Source organism: Struthio camelus, unplaced genomic scaffold, assembly GCF_040807025.1.
Source record: "Struthio camelus isolate bStrCam1 unplaced genomic scaffold, bStrCam1.hap1 HAP1_SCAFFOLD_48, whole genome shotgun sequence".
In the NCBI taxonomy this organism is placed as follows: domain Eukaryota; kingdom Metazoa; phylum Chordata; class Aves; order Struthioniformes; family Struthionidae; genus Struthio; species Struthio camelus.
The window spans coordinates 791,185-817,005 of record NW_027182705.1 but is presented as its reverse complement, the minus strand read 5'-3'; the positions used below and the strand labels follow the sequence as shown (position 1 = coordinate 817,005).

General features: G+C 56.4%; 1 protein-coding gene across 1 annotated transcript; it reads left to right on the top strand.

Moving 5' to 3' along the window:
- The first annotated feature begins 12 nt into the window (after window positions 1–12).
- On the top strand, window positions 13–24,880 carry LOC138065204 (uncharacterized). Its single transcript, XM_068929418.1, has 12 exons — window positions 13–54; window positions 4,803–6,128; window positions 8,732–8,818; window positions 9,643–9,706; window positions 21,592–21,653; window positions 22,078–22,121; window positions 22,354–22,513; window positions 22,785–22,869; window positions 23,005–23,120; window positions 23,846–24,013; window positions 24,338–24,472; window positions 24,728–24,880. Exons 1-12 carry the CDS (start codon window positions 13–15, stop codon window positions 24,878–24,880), a joined length of 2,442 nt encoding a protein of 813 aa, XP_068785519.1.
- The last annotated feature ends 941 nt before the right edge of the window (window positions 24,881–25,821 follow it).

The window sequence follows — 25,821 nt, the reverse complement described above, 5'->3', positions numbered from 1 at the left end:
TCAGATGTCGGCATGTGCTACTGGTTGTCCAGCTCTCGGGAGCAAGAAGGGTGGGTATGGAAATGAAGCAATTTGAGGAAATGAAGGTTGTAGGATCCAAAGCGTAGATGTCTGAAAGAGGAGAAAAGCTTCAGCATGTCAATGTTTCATGTCCCTTGCAAATAAATCCAATCCAGGCAGCTCAGCCACATTGAAGATCCTGGCTCGGATGATGGAGGAAGATGAGATCCGTCAGTGGACGGACCATCCCAGATGTTCACAACCTGCCATAGGCTGGCGGGATCCAGGAGCAGTGACTGTACATGGAGATGTTGTGAAAAGAATTTGTCTGAGGTTAACACATCACTTCTCTGGAACCGGGAGACAGGGGCAGTGTCAGGGTGCAGTACTCTCCGACCAGGTTCCTTTAGCTATTGCACGCGTAGGGAGAGGGCAATGTTTAAGATCAAAGTTTATTCTGAGGGACTTGGATGTTACATGGGATTTTTGGTTTGGCAGAGTGATTCAGCAATATACTGGAATCACAACTCCAGTGTCTACACTTGACAAACTCTAGCAATTGCAATACACAGTTCAGTCACGATACCAATGTGATTGCCAATACCGGTCTCAAATGTGCTCACCGTCATGATGCTGGGCATCCCCAGTCGCCAGGAAGGAATCACATGGGTTGATGCCAGCTCAAGCCCGTTGCTCTCTCCAGAATTCCTTAGTTAGTTGTTGAGGTTTTATGCTCTGTGTTGGGCTGAGCCACATACACACTTCCCCCATGCTGGTCTGGCTAATCTCAGGGAGACCTTCCCATTGCTTTGAACAACTGGAGAAACATTCACACCAGGCCCAACTAACGGGTATGGCTGCTTATCTAACACAAAGGTCACCCTCTGGCCCCCTTTGTGTGGAGATAAAGTCAGTCCTCTGTGCAACAGCAAGGATTAACGAGCCCATCCTACACTGTTGCTGAGCTTCCTGGGGCACCTGGCCCTCTGAGCCTTCTCCCATTGTAGGGGTTGTTGGTCAGTCACACCCCTTCCCACTGAAAGCAACCCTTTTCCTGCACCCCCACACACTCCCCTACCACTTCTGCCTCCCCTCCCTGCACTCATGCAGCCTTCCCAAAACCACCTCCCTCCTGCCTGCCACAGCCACTCAGGCAGCAAGCTGCCGTGGGCTTGGCAGCTCCTCCGTGTGGGAGAGACACCCAGCAGTGCCCACTCCTCAAACACCTCCTGTATCCCACCAGCACCATCCCCTTTCTCTGCCTTCCAAATCCAGGCCCCCCAAATCAACCACAGCCCCTCCAGCACCAACAGGCAGCCTCCAACAGGAGGTGGCCCAGCTGGGACTTCAGCCAGCCCCTCCAGGCCCTTGTCCGGCTCTCCGCCTCCTCCTTAGCAGAGGAGGGAGGCCAGGGATAAAAGGCTGGCACCTGCCCTGGCTGGTGGCAAAGGCCAGAGAGGCATGCCTGCCTCTGCCTTGCCCGGCACCTGGGCCTTTGAGAGCCTGTGATCCATGCACCCTGGGGACATCATCAGCATAGTCACTGTTCCTGTCATCTGGGGAGTGAGAAGAGATTCAGGGGAAGGAGTTCTGGAAGGCTGTAAAAGGGCAGGGACGTGCGTCGAGATCTTGGTGTGATGTTCGTGCCATTAATGCAGCCTGCTGGAATGTAGGCGGGATGGCCTTTGCCTAAAGGCAGAGGTGGGATTCAGTTGTTTGGGCAGAGGTAGGGAACCTGAGGTGCCCTGGGGCACTTGCCCAGCAACCAGTCCAAAAGCATAAGGCTTTCCTGTAGGTCCCATGCGCTATCTGCTAGAAACATGTGATTCTGCTAAAAATCCCTCGCATCCGACAGGGCCCTGCCAGCCCATTTTTACATCATTAAATCAAGTGTCTGCACTGACTTCCATCAACTCTTTACAGCGTAGGGATCTGCTTGCTCCTCAGCTTCATGATGAGTGGGGCTGCAGCAGCATTAGGCATCTGGTGTCATTCCCGAGGGCCAAGGAAATTGCCTACCTGAGCCCCAGGCTTGGCTCTCTCAGTTACTCCATCCGAGCCAGCAGACACTGGCACGTGCCTTGGACCTCCTCTGCCTCTTCAGCTGTTACCAGGTGTTGGTGTGCGACCAACTGACTGCCACCCTCCATCTCTCTTGGTTACAGTGGGAGCGTAGGCAAGGAGCTCGCATGCAGACACCTCTGTTGTGCCCACTTCAGCTTGGGCAAGGGGCATCCCACCTCCGGTGTTTTGGGGGAGCTGGTGGGAGAGAGCTGAATCCCACCCCACCCCAGGGGCTTCTAAAGTGCCCTGCAATGCCCAGATTGACTCATGTGAAGCCAAACCTGAACCATGGGTAAACGAGTTCTCCTCTGGCCCTTTTTCTAGGTGTCCTGTCTAGTTAAGGGATGGGAATGGGGTCTTCCAGGGTGGGACGTTTCCATCTCTCATAGATGACTGTCTTCTGATGAAACAAGTTGCGCAGCAGTTCGCGCAGAAGGGCGCCAGAAGGCAAAGAAGGCATCTCTCTATTTTGCACAGTGGTGTGTCCTTTCCTGGGGCATGGTCATGACACGCCGCAGAGCACGTTCCCCAGTGGCTGCGGGAGGTGCTGCATTGGCTGTGTCTGAGGCCTCAACCCAGACAGACCCTCAGACAGCAGAAGCAGCTCTGCAGGTGTCAGGCTGCAGGCAGTGCCTGGGGCCTCTCCGCGAGGCCTGGACTGACAGACAGCTCTCCTGTGTGAGGTGTGCTGTGGTTGACCAGTTGCGTCACCAGATAAAGGAGCTACAGGAGGAGGTTAGTAGGCTGCGTAGCATCCGAGAGGATGAGCAGGAGATTGACAGGGTGTTCTCGGAGACTGTTCATCTCCGGGAGTCCCCTGCCCCCACTGCAGCGGATGTGTCAGAGGGCTCAGCACTGTGTGTAAAGGTGCATCATAACGCTGTTGAAGAGGGCTGGAAGCTGGTGACCTCTCGTAGAAGGAGAAAGGCTCTTGCTCCTCCTCAAGACTTACCCTTGAAGAACAAGTTGAGCGCCCTCCAAGCCGAGGAGGAGCTGGGCATGGCTCCAAGGGAGGCAACTGGCCTGGCAGACCCTGTGCCGTGCAGGAAGCCCCGGAAGAAGCGGCGAGTGATTGTTGTGGGTGACTCCCTGCTGCAGGGGACAGAGGCACCTATCTGCCGACCTGACCTCTTGTCCAGAGAGGTTTGCTGCCTGCCAGGGGCTCGAATAAGAGATGTCGTGGAAAGACTGCCAAGGCTTGTCCATGCATCAGACTACTACCCTCTGCTGATCTTCCATGTGGGTGCTAATGACACGAAAGGCAAACTGGAAACCATCAAACGGGACTTCAGAGCTCTGGGAATGGTGGTGAAGGGTCTGGGAGCCCAGGTGGTTTTCTCCTCAATCTTGCCTGTGAGGGGAAAGGACAGGAGGAGGAGTAGACAAATTTTCCAAGTTAACAGCTGGCTGCGCCGCTGGTGTTGGCAACAGGGCTTTGGTTTCTATGACCATGGGACCCTGTTTGAAGATCAACAGCTGATAGGGAGTGATGGGATCCACCTTACCAAGCGAGGCACGCGTGTCTTTGCCAACAGATTGGCCAGCCTGGTACGGAGGGCTTTAAACTAGGCAAGATGGGGGAAGGGGAGTGGTATAGTGGCAGGGGAGTCAGTAAAACACCGCTCAAGTCAGGATGCCTCCAGCGGGTGCATACAACCAGGGGAGACAGCAAGGGACATGGCTATGGAGGATCCTCTTGCACCTCTTCTGGGAAGCCTGCGTGCTTGACTGGCTCTCTCAAATGCCTGTATACCAATGCACGCAGCATGGGGAATAAGCAGGAAGAGTTAGAGATCTGTGTGCGGTCGCAGGGCCATGATCTCATTGCAGTGACAGAGACATGGTGGGATAGTTCACATGACTGGGATGCTGTCATGGATGGCTATGTGCTTTTTAGGAAAGACAGGCCAGGAAGGCGAGGTGGTGGAGTTGCTCTTTATGTGAGGGAGCAACTAGAATGTATGGAGCTGTGCCTCGGGGTGGATGAAGAGCAAGTTGAGAGCCTATGGGTAAGGATTAAAGGGCAGGCTAACATGGGTGACACTGTTGTGGGGGTCTACTACAGGCCACCTGATCAGGAGGAAGTCATCGATGAGGCCTTCTACAGACAGCTGGAAGAAGCCTCACGATCACAGGCCCTGGTTCTCATGGGAGACTTCAACCACCCTGACATCTGTTGGGAAGACAGCACAGCTAGGCACAAACAGTCAAAGAGGTTCCTGCAAAGCATTGATGATAATTTCTTGACCCAGGTGGTGGAGACGCCAACGAGGAGAGGTGCAATGCTAGACCTTGTACTAACAAACAAAGAAGGTCTAGTTGGAGATGTGAAGGTTGGGGGCAGCCTTGGCTGCAGTGACCATGAGATGGTGGAGTTCAGGATCCTGCGAGGAGGGAGCAGGGCAATGAGTAGGGTTGCAACCCTGGACTTCAGGAGAGCTGACTTTGGCCTCTTCAGGGACCTACTTAGGGGAATCTCCTGGGGTAGGGCCCTAGAAGGAAGAGGGGTCCAAGAGAGCTGGTTAATATTCAAGCGTCACTTCCTCCAGGCTCAGGATCAGTGCATCCCTCTGAGTAAGAAGTCCAGCAAAGTGGGCAGGAGACCTGCATGGATGAGCAAGGAACTGCTGGCAAAACTCCAGCAGAAGAAGGAAGTGTACAGAATGTGGAAAAGGGGACAGGCCACTTGGGAGGAATACAGGGATGTTGTCAGAGTGTGCAGGGATGCGACAAGGAAGGCTAAGGCCCAGTTGGAATTAAATCTGGCAAGGGATGTCAAGGACAACAAGAAGGCCTTCTTCAAATACATCAGGAGCAAAAGGAAGACTAGGGAAAACGTGGGCCCGCTGCTGAATGGGGCGGGTGCCCTGGTGACAAAGGATACAGAGAAGGCAGAGTTATTGAATGCCTTCTTTGCTTCCGTCTTCACTGCTAAGGCCAGTCCTGAGGAATTCCAGACCTTGGAGACAAGAGAGGAAGGCTGGAGAAAGGAAGACTCTCCCTTGGTGGAGGAGGATCAGGTTAGAGATCTTTTGTCCAAACTTGACATCCACAAATCCATGGGCCCCGATGGGATGCATCCACGAGTGCTGAGGGAGCTGGCAGATGTTATCGCTAGGCCACTCTCCATCATCTTGGAAAGGTCCTGGAGATCAGGAGAGGTGCCTGAGGACTGGAAGAAAGCCAATGTCACGCCAGTCTTCAAAAAGGGCAAGAAGGAGGAGCCAGGAAACTACAGGCCTGTCAGCCTCACCTCCATCCCTGGCAAGGTGATGGAACAGCTCCTCTTGAAGGTCATCACTAAGCATCTGGAGGACAAGAAGGTGATCAGGAGTAGTCAGCATGGCTTCACCAAAGGGAAATCATGCTTAACCAATCTGATAGCCTTCTATGACGGAATGACTGGCTGGGTAGATGAGGGCAGAGCAGTGGATGTTGTCTGCCTGGACTTCAGCAAGGCTTTTGACACTGTCTCCCATCACATCCTCCTAGGTAAGCTCAGGAAGTGTGGGCTAGACGAGTGGACAGTGAGGTGGATTGAGAACTGGCTGGATGGCCAAGCTCAGAGGGCTGTGGTGAATGGCGCAGAGTCTAGCTGGAGGCCTGTGGCTAGTGGTGTCCCCCAGGGGTCAGTCCTGGGGCCAGTCTTGTTCAATATATTCATCAATGACCTGGAGGAAGGGACAGAGTGCACCCGCAGCAAGTTTGCTGATGAGACTAAACTGGGGGGAGAGGCTAACACACCAGAAGACTGTGCTGCCATTCAGAGGGACCTGGCCAGGCTGGAGAGGTGGGCGGAGAGGAACCTCATGAAGTTCAACAAAGGCAAGTGCAAGGTCCTGCACCTAGGCAGGAATAATCCCATGCACCAGTACAGGCTGGGGACTGACCTGTTGGAAAGTAGCTCTGCCGAGAATGACCTGGGAGTGCTGGTGGACAACAAGTTAAACATGAGCCAGCAGTGTGCCCTTGTGGCCAAGAAGGCCAATGGGATCCTGGGGTGCATTAGGCAGAGTGTTGCCAGCAGGTCGAGGGAGGTGATCCTGCCCCTCTATTCAGCCCTGGTGAGGCCTCACCTGGAGTACTGTGTCCAGTTCTGGGCTCCCCAGTACAAGAGAGACATGGCACTCCTGGAGAGAGTCCAGCGGAGGGCTACCAAGATGATTAGAGGGCTGGAGCATCTCTCCTATGAAGAAAGACTGCAAGAGCTGGGCCTGTTCAGCCTGGAGAAGAGAAGATTGAGAGGGGATCTCATCAACGTGTACAAGTATGTGAAGGGGGAGTGTCAAGAGGATGAGGCCAGCCTCTTCTCCGTGGTGCCCAGCAACAGGACAAGAGGCAATGGGCAGAAACTGAACCACAGGAAGTTCCATCTGAACCTGAGAAAAAACTTCTTCACTGTGAGGGTGACAGAGCATTGGAACAGGTTGCCCAGAGAGGTGGTGGAGTCTCCTTCGCTGGAGATATTCAAAAGCCGTCTGGACGTGATCCTGGGCAATATGCTCTAGGTGACCCTGCTTGAGCAGGGAGGTTGGACGAGATGATCTCCAGAGGTCCCTTCCAACCTAAACGATTCTGTGATTCTGTGATTCTGTGAAGTGGCAACGCTGAAATCAGTGTCTCTGCGTGGTTTAGAGAGGGACAAGAAGTCATTATTTTTGTCTACCTCAGTGAACATTTCCCAGGAGGAGAAGGGAGCCCAGGGGAGAGAGAACATCAGGCCTTCAGCTGGGCCTCTGCTCCTGAGCGGGGCCAGGCTGCGGGGACCGAGGGAGCTGCTGGCAACCGGGCAGCACGGCCCAGAGACAGCTGTGGGCAGGAGCAGCTCCTCTGCCAAGAGCAGCGGGGCTCCGGGCACTGCCTGCTGCTGCTGACATTGGGTGAGAGGAGAGGGAGAAGTGAGAGTCAGTGTGGAGCGGGAGGACGGCTGAGTGCTCCTTGTGGGGGAAATCTTCACAGCCCTTGACACAGTCAGTCTCTGGCTGCCGGGCAACACTCCTGAGGTTCCTGGAGGGATCTTGTAAACCCATCCCATCCCATGACTAATAGATGCAGTGGCCTCCGGCAGGACAGGCTCATTCTCCCGTCCAGAGGGTGCTGCCATTGGTTAGGGGTGCTCACAGCTCTAGCTCATGCACAGGACATGTCTGAAGCGTCTTTTCAGGGGAAGGTCCAAAAAAAAAAAAAAAGTCTATATGACAGGGAGGGAGTTTTCCTTCTAGGAAAAAACTTGTTTGTGCTAATGAGACTAGAAAAAAATAGATGCTAACTGGGAAGGAGATAAAAGGAAAGAGTGTTTTGGTTTGGCCAGGAATTTGGACTCCCAAACCTTCCCTCTCAGAGATCAATAGGTCTGTGAGAAACGTCAGCAAACCCCTTCAACCCCACCTCAGCCTACAGACAGCCCCGGCAGCACCTTGATGGCCTCATATGGGTTTTTCTGTCCTGCTCCTTAGCCCCTTTCCCCAGTGGTTTTCTGTGGGGCAGAAGTGAGCACACACAGGGTGGGATGGGGTCATTGAGCACTGGCAGGGGAAAGCCATTGGGAGAGAGAGAGAGAGCTCTCAGCAGAGGCAGCTCCAGGCATCAGAGATGGGCAGGGAATGCAAGAGAACTGCTAACAGAAACATCACAGGAGGATGGGTTTGAGTACATCTTAATCAGTCCCTGCAAGGCAGACAGCTTGCTCCGAGCCAGCCCGCCATGTCTCCTCTCCCACCGAGCAGAGCCTCGGCCCTCACAGCTGTGGAGTCCAGGGCATGAGCCACCTGCTCTGCAGGCAGACCTGCAGCAGAGGAGAGGGGCAGCTCTCCTGCCACGGGCCTGTTTTGTGCTGCCCGGCAAAGGCAAAGGTTGACTTTATCCCTATGGGAGGCTGAGGGAGCTGCTGTAGGAAGAGTCTGGCCACTCAGGCAAGGGCAGTTCTTAACGCCCTCAACTCAGCACTGCTGTGCTCACACCTGGAATAGTGTGTGCCAGGGTGGGCTGCCCAGGGCTGGAGGAATGGGGAGGAAGCGGAGAGGGTGCAGAGGAGGTCTGCAGAGATGGTGTTTCTGGCCTGAAGCCCAAGGCCTGTATGGAGAGGCTGAGGGACGTGGCCTTCTTCAGCCTGGTGAAGAGTTACAGCTAAGGAGAAAAGAGGAGTAGGCAGTGACTGCTGGAAGGGTGGTTTCAGAGATGATGGCGCCTCTTTTGGTAGAGGGAAAGAGCATGAGAAGAGGAAACGGCCACAAACTGCAGCTTGAAAGGCACAGACTGGACTTTGGGGAAAAGAAATGCACATTTCCTACCAGCAATCAGGGCCTCCAACTTTCTGCTCTCGTCAGCCCCCTGGGGAGGCTTTGTCGGTAATGGTCCTCAGTGGGACCCTTTAACACTCCAAGACACTTTGGTGTTTTCTTCTGGCTGGAGCTTCTTGAGAGCTTTGTTCAGTCTCCTCTCAGCATCTGAGCTTCATGGGCTCAGTACCAAATACCCCCAAGGGGTCATTCAAATGCAAAAAGCCCTCAGGAGCCATGGCTCTTGCCATCATTTCCTTCACTTCTTCCAGTCTTGTGGGGCTAAGTGGAAAGCTTGCAGGAGTGTATTGCAATTAGGAAGATTTCTGTGAGCACCTGAACAAGAAAGATGCCCGCTTTTTAAGCTTTCTTTATTCTTTGGTTTTCAGGATAAGGGATACCCACATTCTCCAATTCCTACTGACCCACAGTGTCTCCTAATGAGGTCTGGACATGTAGGAAAAGCAGTGTTTTTGGTAGGAGACCTGCATGGGACCACATTCCTCCTCACCTCCCCAGCCCGGCCAGTTCTCCCATCAGCCGCTGGGGCCCTATGCCACTCTTGTTAACATCTAACCTTCTTCCGCTCGCCTCTGCAGCTGAGCGTTACCGCTCCTGTGCCCCAACTCCCACCTGCTTCCCTTAGAGCACTAGCTGCAAATAGACACAGGAGGATTTGTCTCAAGTGCAGGCAAAACCAAAGTAAATGGGAGACAGTTTAATAAAAGATAAAATACTCTCCTCAACTGTATGGCAAGTCCAAGCTGCTGCCAGCGATGTCCACTTTCCCAAGAAACAACCTTCCGTGAAATGTTTTTGACAGATAGGTGGGAAAGGCTGGATAGAAACACAGCAAAGGAGCTGGCTAACGAGACAAGGAGGCTCCAGAAAGATGAGGCAAGCTTGAGACTGCCAGAAGCTCCGAGCAGCAGCTGGACAGTTGAGAGGTGGCTGAATGGATAAAGAGCAAGGAGGAAAACTGGGCAACTAGGGCAAGTGCAGACGTGCCGACAGTCTGAGGCAAAGTCGACTTCAGAAAGGATCAGTTTAATCAGGACATGTGGAAATATGTGAAACATGAGTGGGGTTAAAACCACAGCATAACAGCCAGAGCAGTGGTAGTGTGATTTAGTGGGCAGATCAACGTTTCTTCTCCTGAGTTTCATACCTTTCCTCAAAATGTCCATTGTTTCATCATGGGAAAACACTGACATTTGTATTCAAGTGAGTCAATCCTTTTGAACGATGAAAGGGTGCTCATATGTTTTGTAACGCTGAAAACCGTTCTTCACCTTTGCAGGCAGAGCTCCGGGGTCGAAGCACAAGCAGCCAGTGGCACTTGGAGAGGCACCGATGTATCTCAGGTACCTGCCTGGGGCCAGCAGCTCTCCCAGAGGACCTGCGGGAGACGGGAGCCCCTGGGAGCTGCTGAGGGAGGCCGGGCAGAGGGGACCAGGGCACCTGCAAAGGCACCACATGTCCACCACCCTGTGACTGCTTCCCGCCCCACTTCTGAAAATTACTTTTCTTTTCAGATAACCACATAATGCATAATCTCCCCAGAAGACTAGCATGCTAAAACAGAACGTATCAGGAAAGACAGTAAGAACCTAAAACAAGTGAAGGCTGGAAAGTGTAACAAAACATTCCTTTGCTTTAAATCTTCTTCTTGATTTCTTTCTTGTTTCATTTTTAATGTCATTTTCTAAACATTTCTGTCTTATTCAGGCCCACACCATCCAAAAACATATTTTGGTGTCTCACACAGAGCCCGGTGCTCAGAACACCACCCCCTGCCCACGGCTGTCTGTGCCGCCCCTCACTCTTTGCACAGAGCACGTCACACTCCGAGCCGTCGGGCTCTCTCGACTGAGGAGCAAAGCCAGGTGAGCAGCTTCAAGGAGATGCTCTCTTCTGGGATGACCAAATCTGCACAAATCTCAACATACCTGTGTCTCCGTGACGTTTTCAAGGAGTCCGTAGAACATCTAGCCACACTTCCTAGTCATTCCCTGCCCCGTCAATGAAGTGCAACTTCATTGCAGGGCACAATAGGGAGGAGGCTGCTCCCACCCCATGCCAGACGCCATCCGTGCAGATGTCTCTGGCTGACCCAGCTGTCTGGACTTCCCTTTCCAGTCAATGGAAGGACACAGGTGTTCTCAACTCAGCGGTTTTGAGATACGTTCCCTAATGACAAGCTGAGGCCCCGTAGGAGCCAGCTCAAAGATTTCCAGCCCCACTTGGGAACACAGCTATCCCCAGGCATCTCAGGCAGCAACAGCCTCTGTAGGCGGTCCAATGAATCAAGCCAGAAAATGAAATTCTAGTCATAAGTTGGAATCTTCTCAAGACAAGACTCAGTGCAATAATGGACCAAAAAAATCCTCCTTGCCAAAGCTTCACACATTTTTTACCACTTCCAAATATTTTGTCTTTCTTATTAATTGGCAGCACCATGTTCATGCACTGGAGTCCTTAGTCTGTCCAGGCGAGTGTACATATACATATAGACATTATTCACCAAAATACTTTGGCTAGCAATGCTCTGAATGGAGAAACTGTCCTTCAAGGAACTACTTTATTCAAACTGACATGTTTCACAGCTCTTCTTCTTCCTCTGCCTCGTCTCTCTTTCCAGAGCTCTTGAGGAAATGGTTTCCTGAATCACAGCACTGAGGGTGGATGAGGCCTCTGGACATCACCTAGTCCCAGCCCACCTGCTCAAGGCAGAGGGAACTAGATGAGGTTGCCCAGGAGCTCCCCCCACCTATCCCCCAGTTATACGTTGGCCACAAAGGTGCTAAGGTTGCGCTCCATCCATTCTCCAGGCCATTAATTAAACCTGTTAAACAGTACTGCCCCACATGTTGATCACTGACGGATGCCACCAGGAGGCGGCTGCCACTTGGAACTCATACCACCCATCGCAGCATTTCAGCCTGATGGTCCATCCAAGTCCCTGCTCATCTGGGTCAGCCTCCTGCCAGGCCCTGCTGGACTTGGACTTTCCTGCAGACTAGAGTGTTCCTGTGCTTTGAGGACATTGTCCCTGAAGAGCCAAGGGGGCTCCATGGCTCCTCTGCCCTGTCGGGTCCCAACAAGCAGATCCCAAACACAAGGAAATCCTCTCTCCTGCAGTCCAGGGCGGTGATTCTGCTATTCCTCTTGCCTCTCCACCATCTCCAGGTCACTGCAGTGACAGCCAGGCTCCACATTCACAGCCCCAACCAGGCTGAGCTTCAGGTAAGAAAGAAAGGGGAGGGTGGCACCATCTGCTTAGAGACACAACTGCCGCGGTAGAGAAACCACACGGCAGAAAAGGCGGCTTTTTTCCCCTCACCACTGAGGGGATCCAGGCCCTGGACTTTTCTGTGGTTGAAGGTGGATGCAAAGGATTGCCGGTGTAATGCAGATGTGCCTGAGGCAGTGCCTCCCGGGTTGCCCTTACAGTCAAGGGGGAGACACAGGAGAGGGGGTACCGTGAGCTGTGGTGCTGTCCTGGGTCTGGGCATCCTGGCAGGCGGTGCTGTTGGCTGCCACCCCCGAGAGACCCCCGTCCCCACTAGCAGCATGGAGTCCCCTCCACAATCAACCATCAAGAGCTGCTCTGGCTTCAGAGGGGCTGCTGGGAGCACTGGGGCTGGTGCTGGCCACCCTGCACCTGCCACCAGGGTGCCCCTTGGCCTCCCTGGAGCAACCACAGAGCAGAGCCCTGTCTCGCTGGGCTGTGGGGACATTTGTGGGATTCCAGCAGTGTGAGAGATTCCTGGAGCATCATGGCTCCCATCTGAGCCCCATCTCTGTGGTCCTGCTGCCCTGCACGTGGCCCCATGGTGCCACAGTGCAGGCACCACACAGGACATGGTGCCTTCAGGAGTGAGGAAACATCCCCCCCCAGCATGGTCCCCACAACAGCCCTCAGTGACCTGCCCACCACGGTCCTCCTTTGCAACCTCTCACTAGTTCTCGGCCCCCGCCCAGCCCTGGCCCCGTCCCAGCCAGGGTGAGCAAACAGGCATGCTCTGGGGTCTGCTGGGGTCTGGCCAGAGGGGGTCATTTCCCCTGCGTAGGGCAGTGATTCAGAGGAGGAAAGGCAGGTGTTTGGTCTCCGCTGAGAAGGCCTTGGTCAGGAGGGGGATTCAGCTCCCTCCCACGCATGCCCCAAACCCACCGGAGGTGGGCTTCCTCTGGCCTCAGTTTTGGGGTGCCCAAAAGAACTGCCTGCATGCAAGGCCTTGCCTGAGCTGCCACGACAAGCACTAGGGATGGAGGGGGGAGTCAGCGGCTCACACCCAAACCCCCGGTGACGGCTGAGGTTCCAGGCTTGGTCCAAGTCATGTGTGTGGGTGTCTGCCAGCTGTGATGGAGCAATTCTGAGACCCCCCCCCACACACATCCTGCCTGAGCCTCAGCTGTGGGCCAGAGGGGTGGTGGGGCAGGTTCCCTTGGCCACCTGAACCTACACCATATTCTTGGGCCATCGGAACCTTTCCATGGAGCCTGCAGAGCGGTTCAGCTGACCCAAAGGAGGAGTTCACCATCAGGAGAGCCAGGTCGCTCTCTAGGCTCCACCAGCTGTACATACTGCAGCTCAAGGCACTTCAGAGCTAAGGCCCATGCACCTCCCGGCATTGCAGACACTTCAGTTAATTCAGGGTGCTCATTTTCAGGGAATAAAAGAGGCCTCTAGTGCCGTGCCAGGTGCCTGGGGTGCGCAGCATGTGTCTGGCACAGACCACACAGGACTTCCAGGGAAGCCAGGGTGTTCGGGGAAGACACCACAGGGTTGTTGAAAGGGGTTTGGGTCCTGTGTGCCAGCAACTGAACATCAAGCCCAGGGCATGCAGGGAAGGTCCATCCCAGCTACATCCAGGGGAGCTGCAGGATTGGGAGGCACATCACAGCAAGAGTCTCCACTCATGTGCCTAGGCCCTCCAACCCTGGTGGGTCTCCTCTTCCTGAACCTTCGCACCCAGTGCTCTGAACAGTGACCAGGCTAATGATGTCCCCACTGTGGCTAGATCAAAGGCTGTCCTACCCCAGGCACCTTCTCAGCAGCAGCTTGTCCTTCTTGGACATCCTCTTCACCTCTGACACAGGCCCCAAGGTGCTTTGGAGTCACCTTCGGGCATAGTCCACAGTCCACAGTCCACATCCAAGCATGCTGCATTGGTGGGAGCCACATCACAGCAAGGTCTCCACTCATGGCCCTACGCTCTTAACACCTTCTAGTTTTCTTCTCCCCGGCCCTCTGCTCACCCCCAGGTGATATGAACAGGGCCTGTGCTGATGATGTCCCTAGGGTGGCTGGATCGCCGGCTGTGCAGGCCCAGGGACTTCTTCAGTGGCACCTTGTGCTTCCTGGAGATCCGTTCACCTCTGTCACAGGCCCCCGTGTGCTCCAGACTCAACTCAGGCAGCAAACCCCTCTCCTGCCACTCCTGCACGGCCCAGCTCTGTTTCTCCCTGGCCTTGGGCACTGCAGCGTTTGCTCTCCCAGTGGGAACCTCCTTTCACCATTACATTGCCCCCTGCTTTGTCTACCAGCATGTCTCTGCTCTGAAGTGGGGCACACACACTGTCCTTGGCCCTTGGGAACAGGTTTCACCATGCCTAATCTGACTGAAGCATTGTTCAAATAACGGAGATGTGGTGGGATCACTTGCACGATAGGAGAGCCCTGATGTTAGGGGACAAGTTCTTCAGGAGAGACCAACGGGGAAGGTGAGGAAGGGGGATGCCCTCTGTGTGAAGGGGCAGCTTGGGTGTGTGGAGCTCCTCACCCATCAAGGCAAGGGTTTGGGTGAGAGCTTGTGGGTGACCAGGGTGACATCCCAATGGGAGTTACGGACCACCCAGTCAGGGTGAGGAGGTGGCTGCAGTCTCCTTTAAGCAATGTGAGCACCTCTCAGGATCTCTCCCTTCCTCAGGGCACCAGAGCGACGTCTCCACACTCCCCCTTCTAGCCAAGCACACACAGGGCTCTTTTCAGCTGCCCATATACAGCTTCCCAACACCATCTCCATACACCCACCATCTCTGAAGACTCTTCACCCCTCCCTCACACAGCACAGAGATGGTGGCATGAGGCAGCGGTACCCTTCTGGAGGGCAGCCCCAAGCCTGCCAGGACACCACAGGGAAATGGTCCAAGGACTGTTAGGACTGCAGATGGGCTCTCCTTCTGGGACAGTCAGCTCCACTCCCCTCCCCACCCACTGCATGTCCTGGAGCTGCACCGGTCACAAGGGGGCTGCGGACACCTCACTCCCAAGCAGAGACCTCCGTGGCACAACTCTCCGGGCAGGTGTCTGAGCTGCAGCTGAAAACCCACCACCCCCAGGGAGCCCGAGAGAAGAACAAGGGCAGCACGGAGAGGAGGGGAAACAAGGAGCAACGCCACAATCCTGCTGCCACGGGAGGCAAGGAGAGAGGGGCAGATGGGCACTCGGGAAAGCCTTCACCTTCCCCAGCTGGGCATGCTACCCCAAAGATGGAAACAGTGCAGGGTAGTAGCTCTCATCCCCTTTGTTGGGCAGCACAAAACGGGCCCATGGCAGGAGAGATGCCCCTCTCCTCTGCTGCAGGTCTGGCTGAAGAGTAGGTGGCTCATGCCCTGGACTCCACGGCTGTGAGGGCAGAGGCTCTGCTCGGTGGGAGAGGAGACATGGCGGGCTGGCTCGGAGCAAGCTCTCTGCCTTGCAGGGACTCATCAACACTTGCCCAAATCCATCCTCCTGTCATGTTTCTGTTTGCAGTTCTCTCACATTCCCTGCCCATCTCTGATGCCTGGAGCTGCCTCTGCTGAGAGCTCTCTCTCTGTCTCCTAATGGCTTTTCCCTGCCAGTGCTCAACGACCCCATCCCACCCTGTGTGTGCTCACTTCTGTCCCACAGAAACCTGCTGGAGAAAGGGGCTAAGGAGCAGGTCAGAAAAACCCTCTTGAGGCCATCAAGGTGCTGCCGGGGCTGTCTGTAGGCTGAGGTGGAGTTGAAGGGGTTTGCTGAGGTTTCTCACAGACATATTGATCTCTGAGAGGGAAGGTTTGGGAGTCCCAATTCCTGGCCAAACCAAAACACTCTTTCCTTTTGTCTCCTTCCCAGTATTAGCATCTATTTTTTTCTAGTCTCATTAGCACAAACAAGTTTTTTTCCTAGAAGGAAAGCTCCCTCCCTTTCAGTTAGCCTTTTTTTTTTTTGTACCTTCCCCTGAAAAGACCCTTCAGACATGTCCTGTGCATGAGCTAGAGCTGTGAGCACTCCTAACCAATGGCAGCACCCTCTGGACGGGAGAATGAGCCTGTCCTGCCAGAGGCCACTGCCTCTATTAATCATGGGATGGGATGGGTTTACAAGATCCCTCCAGAAACCTCAGGAGTGTTGCCTGGCAGCCAGAGACTGACTGTGTCAAGGGCTGTGAAGAGTTCTCCTACAACGAGCACTCAGCCGTCCTCCCGCTCCACACTGACTCTCACTTCTCCCTCTCCTCTCACCCAATGTCAGCAGCAGCAGGCAGTGCCCGGAGCCCCGCTGCTCTTGGCAGAGGAGCTGCTCCTGCCCACAGCTGTCTCGGGGCCGTGCTGCCCAGTTGCCAGCAGCTCCCTCGGTCCCCGCAGCCTGGCCCCGCTCAGGAGCAGAGACCCAGCTGAAGGCCTGATGTTCTCTCTCCCCTGGGCTCCCTCCTCCTGGGAAATGTTCACTGAGGTAGGCAAAAACAATGACCTCTTGTCCCTCTCTAAACCACGCAGAGACACTGATTTCAGCGTTGCCACTTGTTTCATCAGAAGACAGTCATCTATGAGAGATGGAAATGACCCACCCTGGAAGACCCCATTCCCATTCCTTAACTAGGCAGCATGCCTAGAAAAAGGGCCAGAGGAGAGCTCGTTTACCCATGGTTCAGGTTTGGATTCACATGAGTCAATCTGGGCATTGCAGGGCACTTTAGAAGCCCCTGGGGTGGGGTGGGATTCAGCTCTCTCCCACCAACTCCCCCAAAACACCGGAGGTGGGATGCCCCTTGCCCAAGCTGAAGTGGGCACAACAGAGGTGTCTGCATGCGAGCTCCTTGCCTACGCTCCCACTGTAACCAAGAGAGATGGAGGGTGGCAGTCAGTTGGTCGCACACCAACACCTGGTAACAGCTGAAGAGGCAGAGGAGGTCCAAGGCACGTGCCAGTGTCTGCTGGCTCGGATGGAGTAACTGAGAGAGCCAAGCCTGGGGCTCAGGTAGGCAATTTCCTTGGCCATCGGGAATGACACCAGATGCCTAATGCTGCTGCAGCCCCACTCATCATGAAGCTGAGGAGCAAGCAGATCCCTACGCTGTAAAGAGTTGATGGAAGTCAGTGCAGACACTTGATTTAATGATGTAAAAATGGGCTGGCAGGGCCCTGTCAGATGCGAGGGATTTTTAGCAGAATCACAGGTTTCTAGCAGATAGCGCATGGGACCTACAGGAAAGCCTTATGCTTTTGGACTGGTTGCTGGGCAAGTGCCCCAGGGCACCTCAGGTTCCCTACCTCTGCCCAAACAACTGAATCCCACCTCTGCCTTTAGGCAAAGGCCATCCCACCTACATTCCAGCAGGCTGCATTAATGGCACGTACATCACACCAAGATCTCGACGCACGTCCCTGCCCTTTTACAGCCTTCCAGAACGCCTTCCCCTGAATCTCTTCTCACTCCCCAGATGACAGGAACAGGGACTATGCTGATGATGTCCCCAGGGTGCATGGATCACAGGCTCTCAAAGGCCCAGGTGCTGGCCAAGGCAGAGGCAGGCATGCCTCTCTGGCCTTTGCCACCAGCCAGGGCAGGTGCCAGCCTTTTATCCCTGGCCTTCCTCCTCTGCTAAGGAGGAGGCGGAGAGCCGGACAAGGGCCTGGAGGGGCTGGCTGAAGTCCCAGCTGGGCCACCTCCTGTTGGAGGCCGCCTGTTGGTGTTGGAGGGGCTGTGGTTGATTTGGGGGGCCTGGATTTGGAAGGCAGAGAAAGGGGATGGTGCTGGTGGGATACAGGAGGTGTTTGAGGAGTGCGCACTGCTGGGTGTCTCTCCCGCACGGAGGAGCTGCCAAGTCCGCGGCAGCTTGCTGCCTGAGTGGCTGTGGCAGGCAGGAGGGAGGTGGTTTTGGGAAGGCTGTATGAGTGCAGGGAGGGGAGGCAGAAGTGGTAGGGGAGTGTGTGGGGGTGCAGGAAAAGGGTTGCTTTCAGTGGGAAGGGGTGTGTGACTGACCAACAACCCCTACAATGGGAGAAGGCTCAGAGGGCCAGGTGCCCCAGGAAGCTCAGCAACAGTGTAGGATGGGCTCGTTAATCCTTGCTGTTGCACAGAGGACTGACTTTATCTCAACACAAAGGGGGCCAGAGGGTGACCTTTGTGTTAGATAAGCAGCCATATCCCTTAGTTGGGCCTGGTGTGAATGTTTCTCCAGTTGTTCAAAGCAATGGGAAGGTCTCCCTGAGATTAGCCAGACCAGCATGGGGGAAGTGTGTATGTGGCTCAGCCCAACACAGAGCATAAAACCTCAACAGCTAACTAAGGAATTCTGGAGAGAGCAACGGGCTTGAGCTGGCATCAACCCACGTGATTCCTTCCTGGCGACTGGGGATGCCCAGCATCATGACGGTGAGCACATTTGAGACCGGTAATGGCAATCACATTGGTATCGTGACTGAACTGTGTATTGCAATTGCTAGAGTTTGTCAAGTGTAGACACTGGAGTTGTGATTCCAGTATATTGCTGAATCACTCTGCCAAACCAAAAATCCCATGTAACATCCAAGTCCCTCAGAATAAACTTTGATCTTAAACATTGCCCTCTCCCTACGCGTGCAATAGCTAAAGGAACCTGGTCGGAGAGTACTGCACCCTGGCACTGCCCCTGTCTCCCGGTTCCAGAGAAGTGATGTGTTAACCTCAGACAAATTCTTTTCACAACATCTCCATGTACAGTCACTGCTCCTGGATCCCGCCAGCCTATGGCAGGTTGTGAACATCTGGGATGGCCAGTCCACTGTTAAGTACTGACGGATCTCATCTTCCTCCATCATCCGAGCCAGGATCTTCAGTGAGGCCGAGCTGACGGGAGTGAATTTATTTGAAAGGCACATAAAACATCGACATGCTGAAGCTTTTCTCCTTTCACACATCTACGCTTTGGATCCTATAAACTTCATTTCCTCAAATTCCTTCATTTCCATACCCACTCTTCTTGCTCCTGAGAGCTGGACAACCAGTAGCACATGCCGACATCTGATGGATGCGTTGCACTCAGGGAAGCCTGGCAGTAAAACCTCTCGCTGGGAACAAGATCTGGAGCTGTTGGCCACGTCATACAGTGACCCTGCTACTTCTTTAACCAACCCAGACACTCTGCAGCAGAGCTGGGGCTGAGCAAAATGGAACCAGGGCTCAAGCTGACGGAGAGACTTCCAGGAGCCTCTGGAAGCTGCACATCATCTGCAGTACCTGCCAAAATGCTCCTCTGGAAAGAGACATTTGTCCACGGGGGATCACAAGACAGTCCTGCTGTGCAGCATCCTGGGAGATGCCCAGGGAGCAGCTCCGTATCTCATCTCCTTTGCTCTCCCTTGTTGGAAGGGGACAATCCGCACTGGCCTCCCCTGCCTGGGAATGATCCTCCATAATTCCCCTTCCTTGGGCAGAAACGCACTAGACCTTTGCAAAGTGACTCCCGAGTGAGAGAAGTTGCACCAGGACAAAGGCAAAGTCCTGCAGCTGGGCAGGAAGAAGCCCCTGCAGACGGTTCAGGCTGGGGACTGGCTGGCTGGGGAGCAGCTCTGCTGCAAAGGACCTGGCGTCTCCATGCACACCAACTGAACGTGAACCAGCAGTGTGCCCTGGCAGCGATGAAAGGCAACAGCATCCTGGGCTGCCTGAACACAGTAGCGCAGCCAGGAGATCCAGGCGAGTGATGGTCCCCCTCCACTCAGCACTCATTAGAGCCTAGCTAGAAGACTGCATTCAGATTTGGGCCCTCCCTCCCCGCCCCCCAATAAAAGAAAGCATTAGCAAAGGGTGAGGAGTTCAGCTGAGGACCACCAAGGTGGTCAGGCTCTGAGGCCCAGGCCCTGTGGAGGAGAGGCTGAGGGAAATGCCTTTTTTTCAGCCTGAAGAAGAGACGGCTTTGGGAGGACCTAACAGCAGCCTTCCAGTAACCACAGGGAGGTCGTCAAGGAGACAAAGTCAGGCTCCCACACAGTGGTGCATGGTGGGAAGGCAAGAGCCAGTGGGCCTAGGAGAGAGGAACTTTTTCAGCAGGAGGTCACTCAAGCATTGGATCAGGTGGTGCAGTGAGGTAGTGCCATCTCCATCCTTGGAGGCCTTCAAGACCAGGCTGGATAAAACCCTGAGTAAGCTGGCCTGACCTTGTGACCTGGACTCACCCCTGGAGTGCCCAGCCCCTCCCTGGTCATGTTGCTGTGCTTTCTCCAAAGTATGCCCTCATTTCTGAAGGGTATATAACATTTACCATCTTTAAGTGGGGGACAGGGCAAAGGCAGCATGGGGACTGAGGCAGTCACGGCAGCCCTGCTCTCCCTGGAGACCCCACTGCCCTGAGGAGGACCCAAGTGACAAGGAAGAGCCCAAGCACCAGCTGGACAAAGAGCGCCTGAGAAGATGCTGGCCTGAGCAGCTGGGAGCCAAGAGCCAAGGGGCTGACGAGCTGGCAAGACCTGCACTGGGCAGAGGCACCACCAGCTGTGTGCACACTGGCCCGAGTGACAAGCTCCAAGGCTGCGACACGACATGCAAGAGCCTGGTAGAGGAGGAGGTGGGTAACGCCACAGCAGCTTGCCCGGGTGACCAAGTGAGCTGGCTCTCTGGGCTCACCAGTGCTCCTGCGCGGGTGTGCCGGGAGGGTTCAGGCTTGGGGTGGGGGCTAAACCACAGGGGTTCTCTCTCCCAGCCTGTACGACAACCCCCTCCTGGGAAACCCCCAAACCCCCCTACTGAGGTCATCATGGGCAGCACCTTGCCTCTAGGGCAGTTGGCTCTTGTGACGTCATAAACAGCTGCCCTACATAAAAGCCCCACCGGCCCAGATGGGCAGCTCTGCAAACAGGAAGGCTTGCAGGAGCCAGCGGGGGCTTTGGCAAGAGGCGTTTGGGTAGTTGCAGCACTGCGACCTTTTCCCTCTTGCTGGAGACTGGGCTGGACTAGGCAAGATGCCAACCGAGCTGGGCAGGTGGGTGCAACAGGGCCCAAAGAGCAGGGAGGGGAAAGGCAAGGAGCCCTGTGTGCCGCCCAGCTTCCTTGGCACGGACAGGCAGCCCCAGAGCACCGGGGATGCCTGCAGCACTGCCCTCCACCCTGGGGAGCCAGGCAGCCCAGCAGAGCCTTCTGGTGGGCTAGACCCTGCCCTTTCTCCTTGGGAGAGCCCAGGGGCACCAGGCTGCTGCCCGTGTGTCAGGCCAGACGTCTTCAACTGCCTTAGTGCCCCCAGGGTGGTGGGTTCCAGCGCAGAGCTTCCTAAACACCCCTGGGCCCTGCGCTTCTCCGCTCTGCTGAGCTGAGCAACCTGGTAGCAAGGTAGCCCCTAAATGCATCATCACCACAAGATCAAAGCCCAAGCTGTAGGCTCGGATAACAACAGCCTTCCCTCTCTTGTAGTCGAAGCATCGCCTGGCAGAATGGCAGAAGGTTCCTGAGGGGCCTTTTCCTGCTGGCCCCAATCTTTGCTGGTGAGTAGTGCTGACCAAACACCTTGCGGGGCAGCCCAGGCCTACTGGATGCCAGCTGTCAGCGGGAGGGAGAGGCAGTAGATCCCGTGTCGCCTTCCAGCTTCACATCTCTGTGAGAGTGAAGGCCAGAGATGGTCTGCACAGGTGGCCTGCGGCCTGCCTCCCGCCTTCCCTGGGCTCAGGCAGTGTTAGGGAGCGGAGCGCATAGGATCGTTTTGGCGAGAGGTCCCTCCCTGCTTCAGAGCTTTGGGCTTTGAATGTCTGTGCAGAACCTTGCGTGGCTGGGTGCATTTTGTCTTGGCTCAGGACCACATGCCTTCACTAGCCTGCGGGTCTGTGGCCGTTGGGTGTAGCTATTGTCCAAGCTCCGGGGCCTGTGGGGTGCCCCAGGGGTTGGAGCCACAGCCTCTCTCTGCACTGGCTCCAGCTCCAGCTGTCCCAGCCAAGCGCTTGCCCCCAACGGGTGGGAGGCCACAATGTGCCTACAGGGAACACGGGAAAGCCTCCTAATACAACTGTCTCTTGACGTGGTGACTTCCAGCTGGGCTTTACTGCTGGGGCTTGCTGCTCAGCGAGAGCAAGGGGCAGAAGGAAGCGCTGCAGGTACGTGCCTCTTGCTGGGGGAAGGCAAAGTGCGGCCGAGGCCCTAGCTCTGAGCTCCTGCCTCCCCTGCCAAAGGTGGGAAGCTGCTCCACAGTGCCAGGGCTCATCCTCACAGAGACGTGGGAGGGGGTGGGGACGCTGGTGCCTGTCCATACGCTGCCATAGCTGCTGAATGAGCTTTGACACAGAGATGTCCCTGAGGGAGCTCTGCAGGCTGGCAGGCTGAAGAAAGGAGAAGTGGGGCAGCAGGTGGCTTTGCTCTTCCCAGAGACAGTGGCTGCAGAAAGGCCTGCAGCCCTCTGCCTTGCTCCAGACTGATGGAGAGCAGCAGCAGCTGCTGCCTGCTGCTCCCAGGGAAGTCTCCTCTGCGAAGCCCCCACAGCGCTCCTTGTGCTTGCTCTCACGGAGGGCCTTTGTGTTCCAGGAGAAGGCAGGGGAGCTGCTGGAAGCAGAGCTCACGACTCTCGGGTAAGAGCGCTTCCTTACCATGGGCCCCATCTTACCATGGGCAAAACATGCAGGGCTCCAGTCTTTCCCACCTGCTAAACGTGGAGGTGAAGGGGGAGCCTTTGTGAAGGCGAGGGAGGAGCGAGGAGGGGGGCAAGGACATGGCACCCTGCAGGAATCCTGCCTGCGTTTGGAGCCTGCCTGCAGGGGCTGGGCGGCCCTTGGACAACACATGCTTTCCCTTTGTCTTCAGAAGCTCGCTGGCCTTGCTGAGGGAGAAAATGCGTGAGCGGGAGCTTCTAGAAGAGCAGGTGGCTCGCCTGCAGGCAGAGATGGGTGCCGCAAAGGAGGCCCTCCTGCACTCCGTGGAAGAAGTCTTGGAGGAGAGCGAGATGGCCGAGGAGAAGAGAGGGGTAAAGAGGCTGGGAGTGGAGGAGAGACCTTGCTGTCCTTTGGAGGCTCCCTCCTGCCGCTTCCTCCTGGCTCTTCTCAGAGCCAGCTCTGTCCTCTTGCTGCCCAGTGTGGCACCTTTTCCAACAAGTCTTGCCCGTGGGGGACTGACCCCGAGTCTCCCCTTTGCTCTGGGCAAGCACTCAGCACTCACGCACGAGTGCCCGCTGAAGCGTTTGTGTCATTCTCCATGTTCACTCCCGTCTCTCCCTTCTTTCCCAATGTTTTTCCCAGCACCTTCTTGACTTGACCCGGGCAGCACTGCAGAAGACAGCGGCAAACTACCTCGAGATGGTGGACTGGGCTCTGAAAACCACAGGTATGCCTAGGGAGAGTCTCCTGGCACTCGGCTGCTCTATGGCCCCCCCAGAAAGTCTGCCCAGCTGCGCTTGCAACCTTGAGAAATACCTGCTAACTCGCTGCTTCTCCTGGCCTCTTTCCATGTGTCTTTCAGGGGCCACAATCGACACAGAGAGGACATCCAGCACCTATGGTGGGCGAGGCGGTGGGGCTCGCTGGCTTGGCCTATGGTTCTTCTCGGTTGCCAACCCTCCCGACACCATTCTGCAGGTAATAGCAGAGACAGCATGACTTCTGAGGCCCTTCCTTGCTTTCCAGTTGGGGCAGCAAGTCCCAAACGCCTCCCGTCACAGCAGCAGTATCGCTCAACCTTACCGCGCTCCTTGTCTTCCTGACAATCCCCCGTGCTTCCCGACAGCGCTGCCCTCCCAGCTGGAGGGGAACGGAGCTGAACCCAGCGGCAGCAACCTGCCCACAACCCTTGGTCGCCGTTTGCTGAGCACCTTTGTCCTCCTGGCAGCTGCGTTTGCCCACCTCCACTCCAATGGTTGCTTTCCAGAGAGAGGGGAAGCTGTGGGGGGACCTGCCAAGCCCCTGAGGCAAGGACAGAGCCTCCTGCAGGCCCCCGAGCCTGACGGGATCTGCCCAGTGGGGGGAAGCGTGGCAGCTGGACTGGGCCTCGTCTCTCCCGCACAGCCTGCGAAGGCTCATGGGGTGACATGTGCTAGGCAGAGCCGCCCTGTCTCTGAACGCCGTGCAAAATCAGAGCAGGATTCTGGAGAGGCAGTTGAGCCTAGATGTTTCATAAGGAAGACTTGCGTATTCTGAAAACAAGTGTGAAAGTGCCCCCTCCTGTCCCTTCCAGCCACTTGTGCACCTTTCCAGGCAGAATGGCAGGCGAGAGACAAAGGCAGGCCTGTGCTTCTTGCAAAGCCGCCCGTCCTGTGGGCTCCTGGAGCGCCTTGCCATTGGAGGTGTCTGCTTTCTGCTTGCAGCCGCACACTTCGCCTGGACAGTGCTGGGCTTTCCAAGGAGCTGAGGGCCAAGTGGTCATCCGGCTGCCTGAGCACATCTGGCCAAGGGCTGTCACCGTGGAGCACATCTCCAAGGCAGTCTCTTCTTCTGGGGAAGTCAGCAGCGCCCCCAAAGCTTTTGCTGTCTCTGTAAGTCTCTCTGCCTTGCACCTCCGGGGCAGGGGACGGGGAGGCAATCTGGCCATGGCCGAAAGCTGCAAGGGAGACTCGTTGCTCCTGGCAGCTTGGTGGCTGGTGGCTGCAGAGCAGCGCGTCCCTGCCTGGGGTCTGTGGGGGCCCACGGTGCCGTTGTGCCACTCCGGCTTGTTGTGTGCTTCCTGGCCCAAGGGTCTGGGAGCGCTTGCTCAACACAGCCTGACCCACAGCCACACTCACCTCCTCCAGACCGCTGCGAGAGGAGCGGGGCAGGAGGCAGGCATCCCCGATTGGGACGCCGCGGGCGCTTTTCCTTAGGCTCTGCTGGAGCCTGACCTGCCCCCACTGTCTGTTGCCTTGGAGGGCGTGGGTGAGGAAGCAGCAGCAGAAACTCTCCTGGGGCTCTTCCTATTTGACGTGGACAAAGAGGCTGTTCAGACCTTCCGCCTGGAGGTACTGGCAGTGCGTGTGGGCGCGATGGGAGGGACGAACGGAGCTTTGCCTGCCAGCCCTTGGGCGACAGCGGGTGGAGGATGACGCCAAGCATCCTGCGCCTCGTGGCTCTGGCGTGGGAACCATGGCTGCCGCCTCTGCCAGGGCTGCCGCCTCGGGTTCCCCAGCAGGGCTAGCGCTGGCCAAGGAAGCCACCTTGCTGGGCTGCTGCTCTTTGCAGCCGAGTGAGGATGGCTCCCCCCGTCTCCTTTGCAGAAGCAGCTTCCCAGACCCTTCCAGTATATCAAGTTCCAGGTGCAGAGCAACTGGGGCAACCCCGAGTACACCTGTATTTACCGAGTGCAGGTTCACGGGGTGCTGGCAAGGCACAACTCCCACCTGAGCCAGGAGACAAGAGAGCTTCTCTGAGCGGCAATAAAAAGAGCAGGAAACCATGGGGCAGCTCACGTTCATGTGATTCGGCCCACCCGGGGCTTCATTCCTGAGCCAGGCTGCCCGCGGTGCGCATGGGGAGCACCTCGAGAGAGACCCGGGAGAGGGGCCAGGTCTCTGACAAGTGCAGCTCTGCCTCCAGGAAGCGTGAGGGCCCTCGGCTTCCTCCAAGACAACTCTGCAAAGGAAGGAAGCAGAGAGACCCTTTGGCAAGTCTCCTCCGCGCGTCCTGTCATCCATAGGACAGGCATCTGCCACCACCTCTCTCCAGTGCCAGCGAGCTGCCGCAGCCGTCAGCTCCTCCAGGGCCAGTCCAGCTTGCGGCGCTGCTGAGGGAAGGCCCTTTCCCCCATGGTCGAAGGGTGCGCCCTGTCTTTGGCCGCAGGGGACAGGCCGGGGCCCTTGGGCTCCAAGGGCCTAGCAGGGACTCTCCGTGGGACAAACCATACCCAGATACAGCGTCCGTAGGGCTGCCGCTGCCGCGCAGACGTGACGAGCGCCCTGTGCAGGTCGAGAGGAGCTGGCAGCGCTGCAGGAAGTCCCCCAAGAAGTGCTGGAGCGCTCCCAGGACCCCCTGGCCAGGGATCTCCGCAGAGGGCAGTGCCCCGCGTCCGTGTTTCCTAAACCCCCGCGTCAGCCCATCAATACGTGCGGCCGTGTGAGCCGGCGGCGGCGCTGCTCTCGCGCGGTCGGCACAGCCGCAGGGCCGGGGCCGGGGTCGGGGTCGGGGTCGGGGCTGGCTGGAGGCCGGGGCTGGCTCTGGCCCTCGGCGCCGGGGGGCAGCAGCGCCGGGCGAGACCCCGGGGGCAGCGGGCTGGAGCCCGGAGCGGGCTGCTCTCCTGCTGGGGCTGCGCAGCGGTGCGCCGGCTCCCGCAGCAGCAGGCGGCTCCGCAGGAGCAGGAGGGCGACCGGCCTCC

What these genes read in the sequence shown, in the direction of transcription:
- LOC138065204 (XM_068929418.1), top strand. Translation starts at nt 13, where the DNA reads ATGTGCTACTGGTTGTCCAGCTCTCGGGAGCAAGAAGGGTGG. An exon ending in TAGGAAAAGCAGTGTTTTTG is followed by an intron (nt 8,819 to 9,642) that starts GTAGGAGACCTG and finishes TCACCTTTGCAG; the next exon opens with GCAGAGCTCCGGGGTCGAAG. An exon ending in GGCAGAAGGAAGCGCTGCAG is followed by an intron (nt 21,654 to 22,077) that starts GTACGTGCCTCT and finishes TTTGTGTTCCAG; the next exon opens with GAGAAGGCAGGGGAGCTGCT.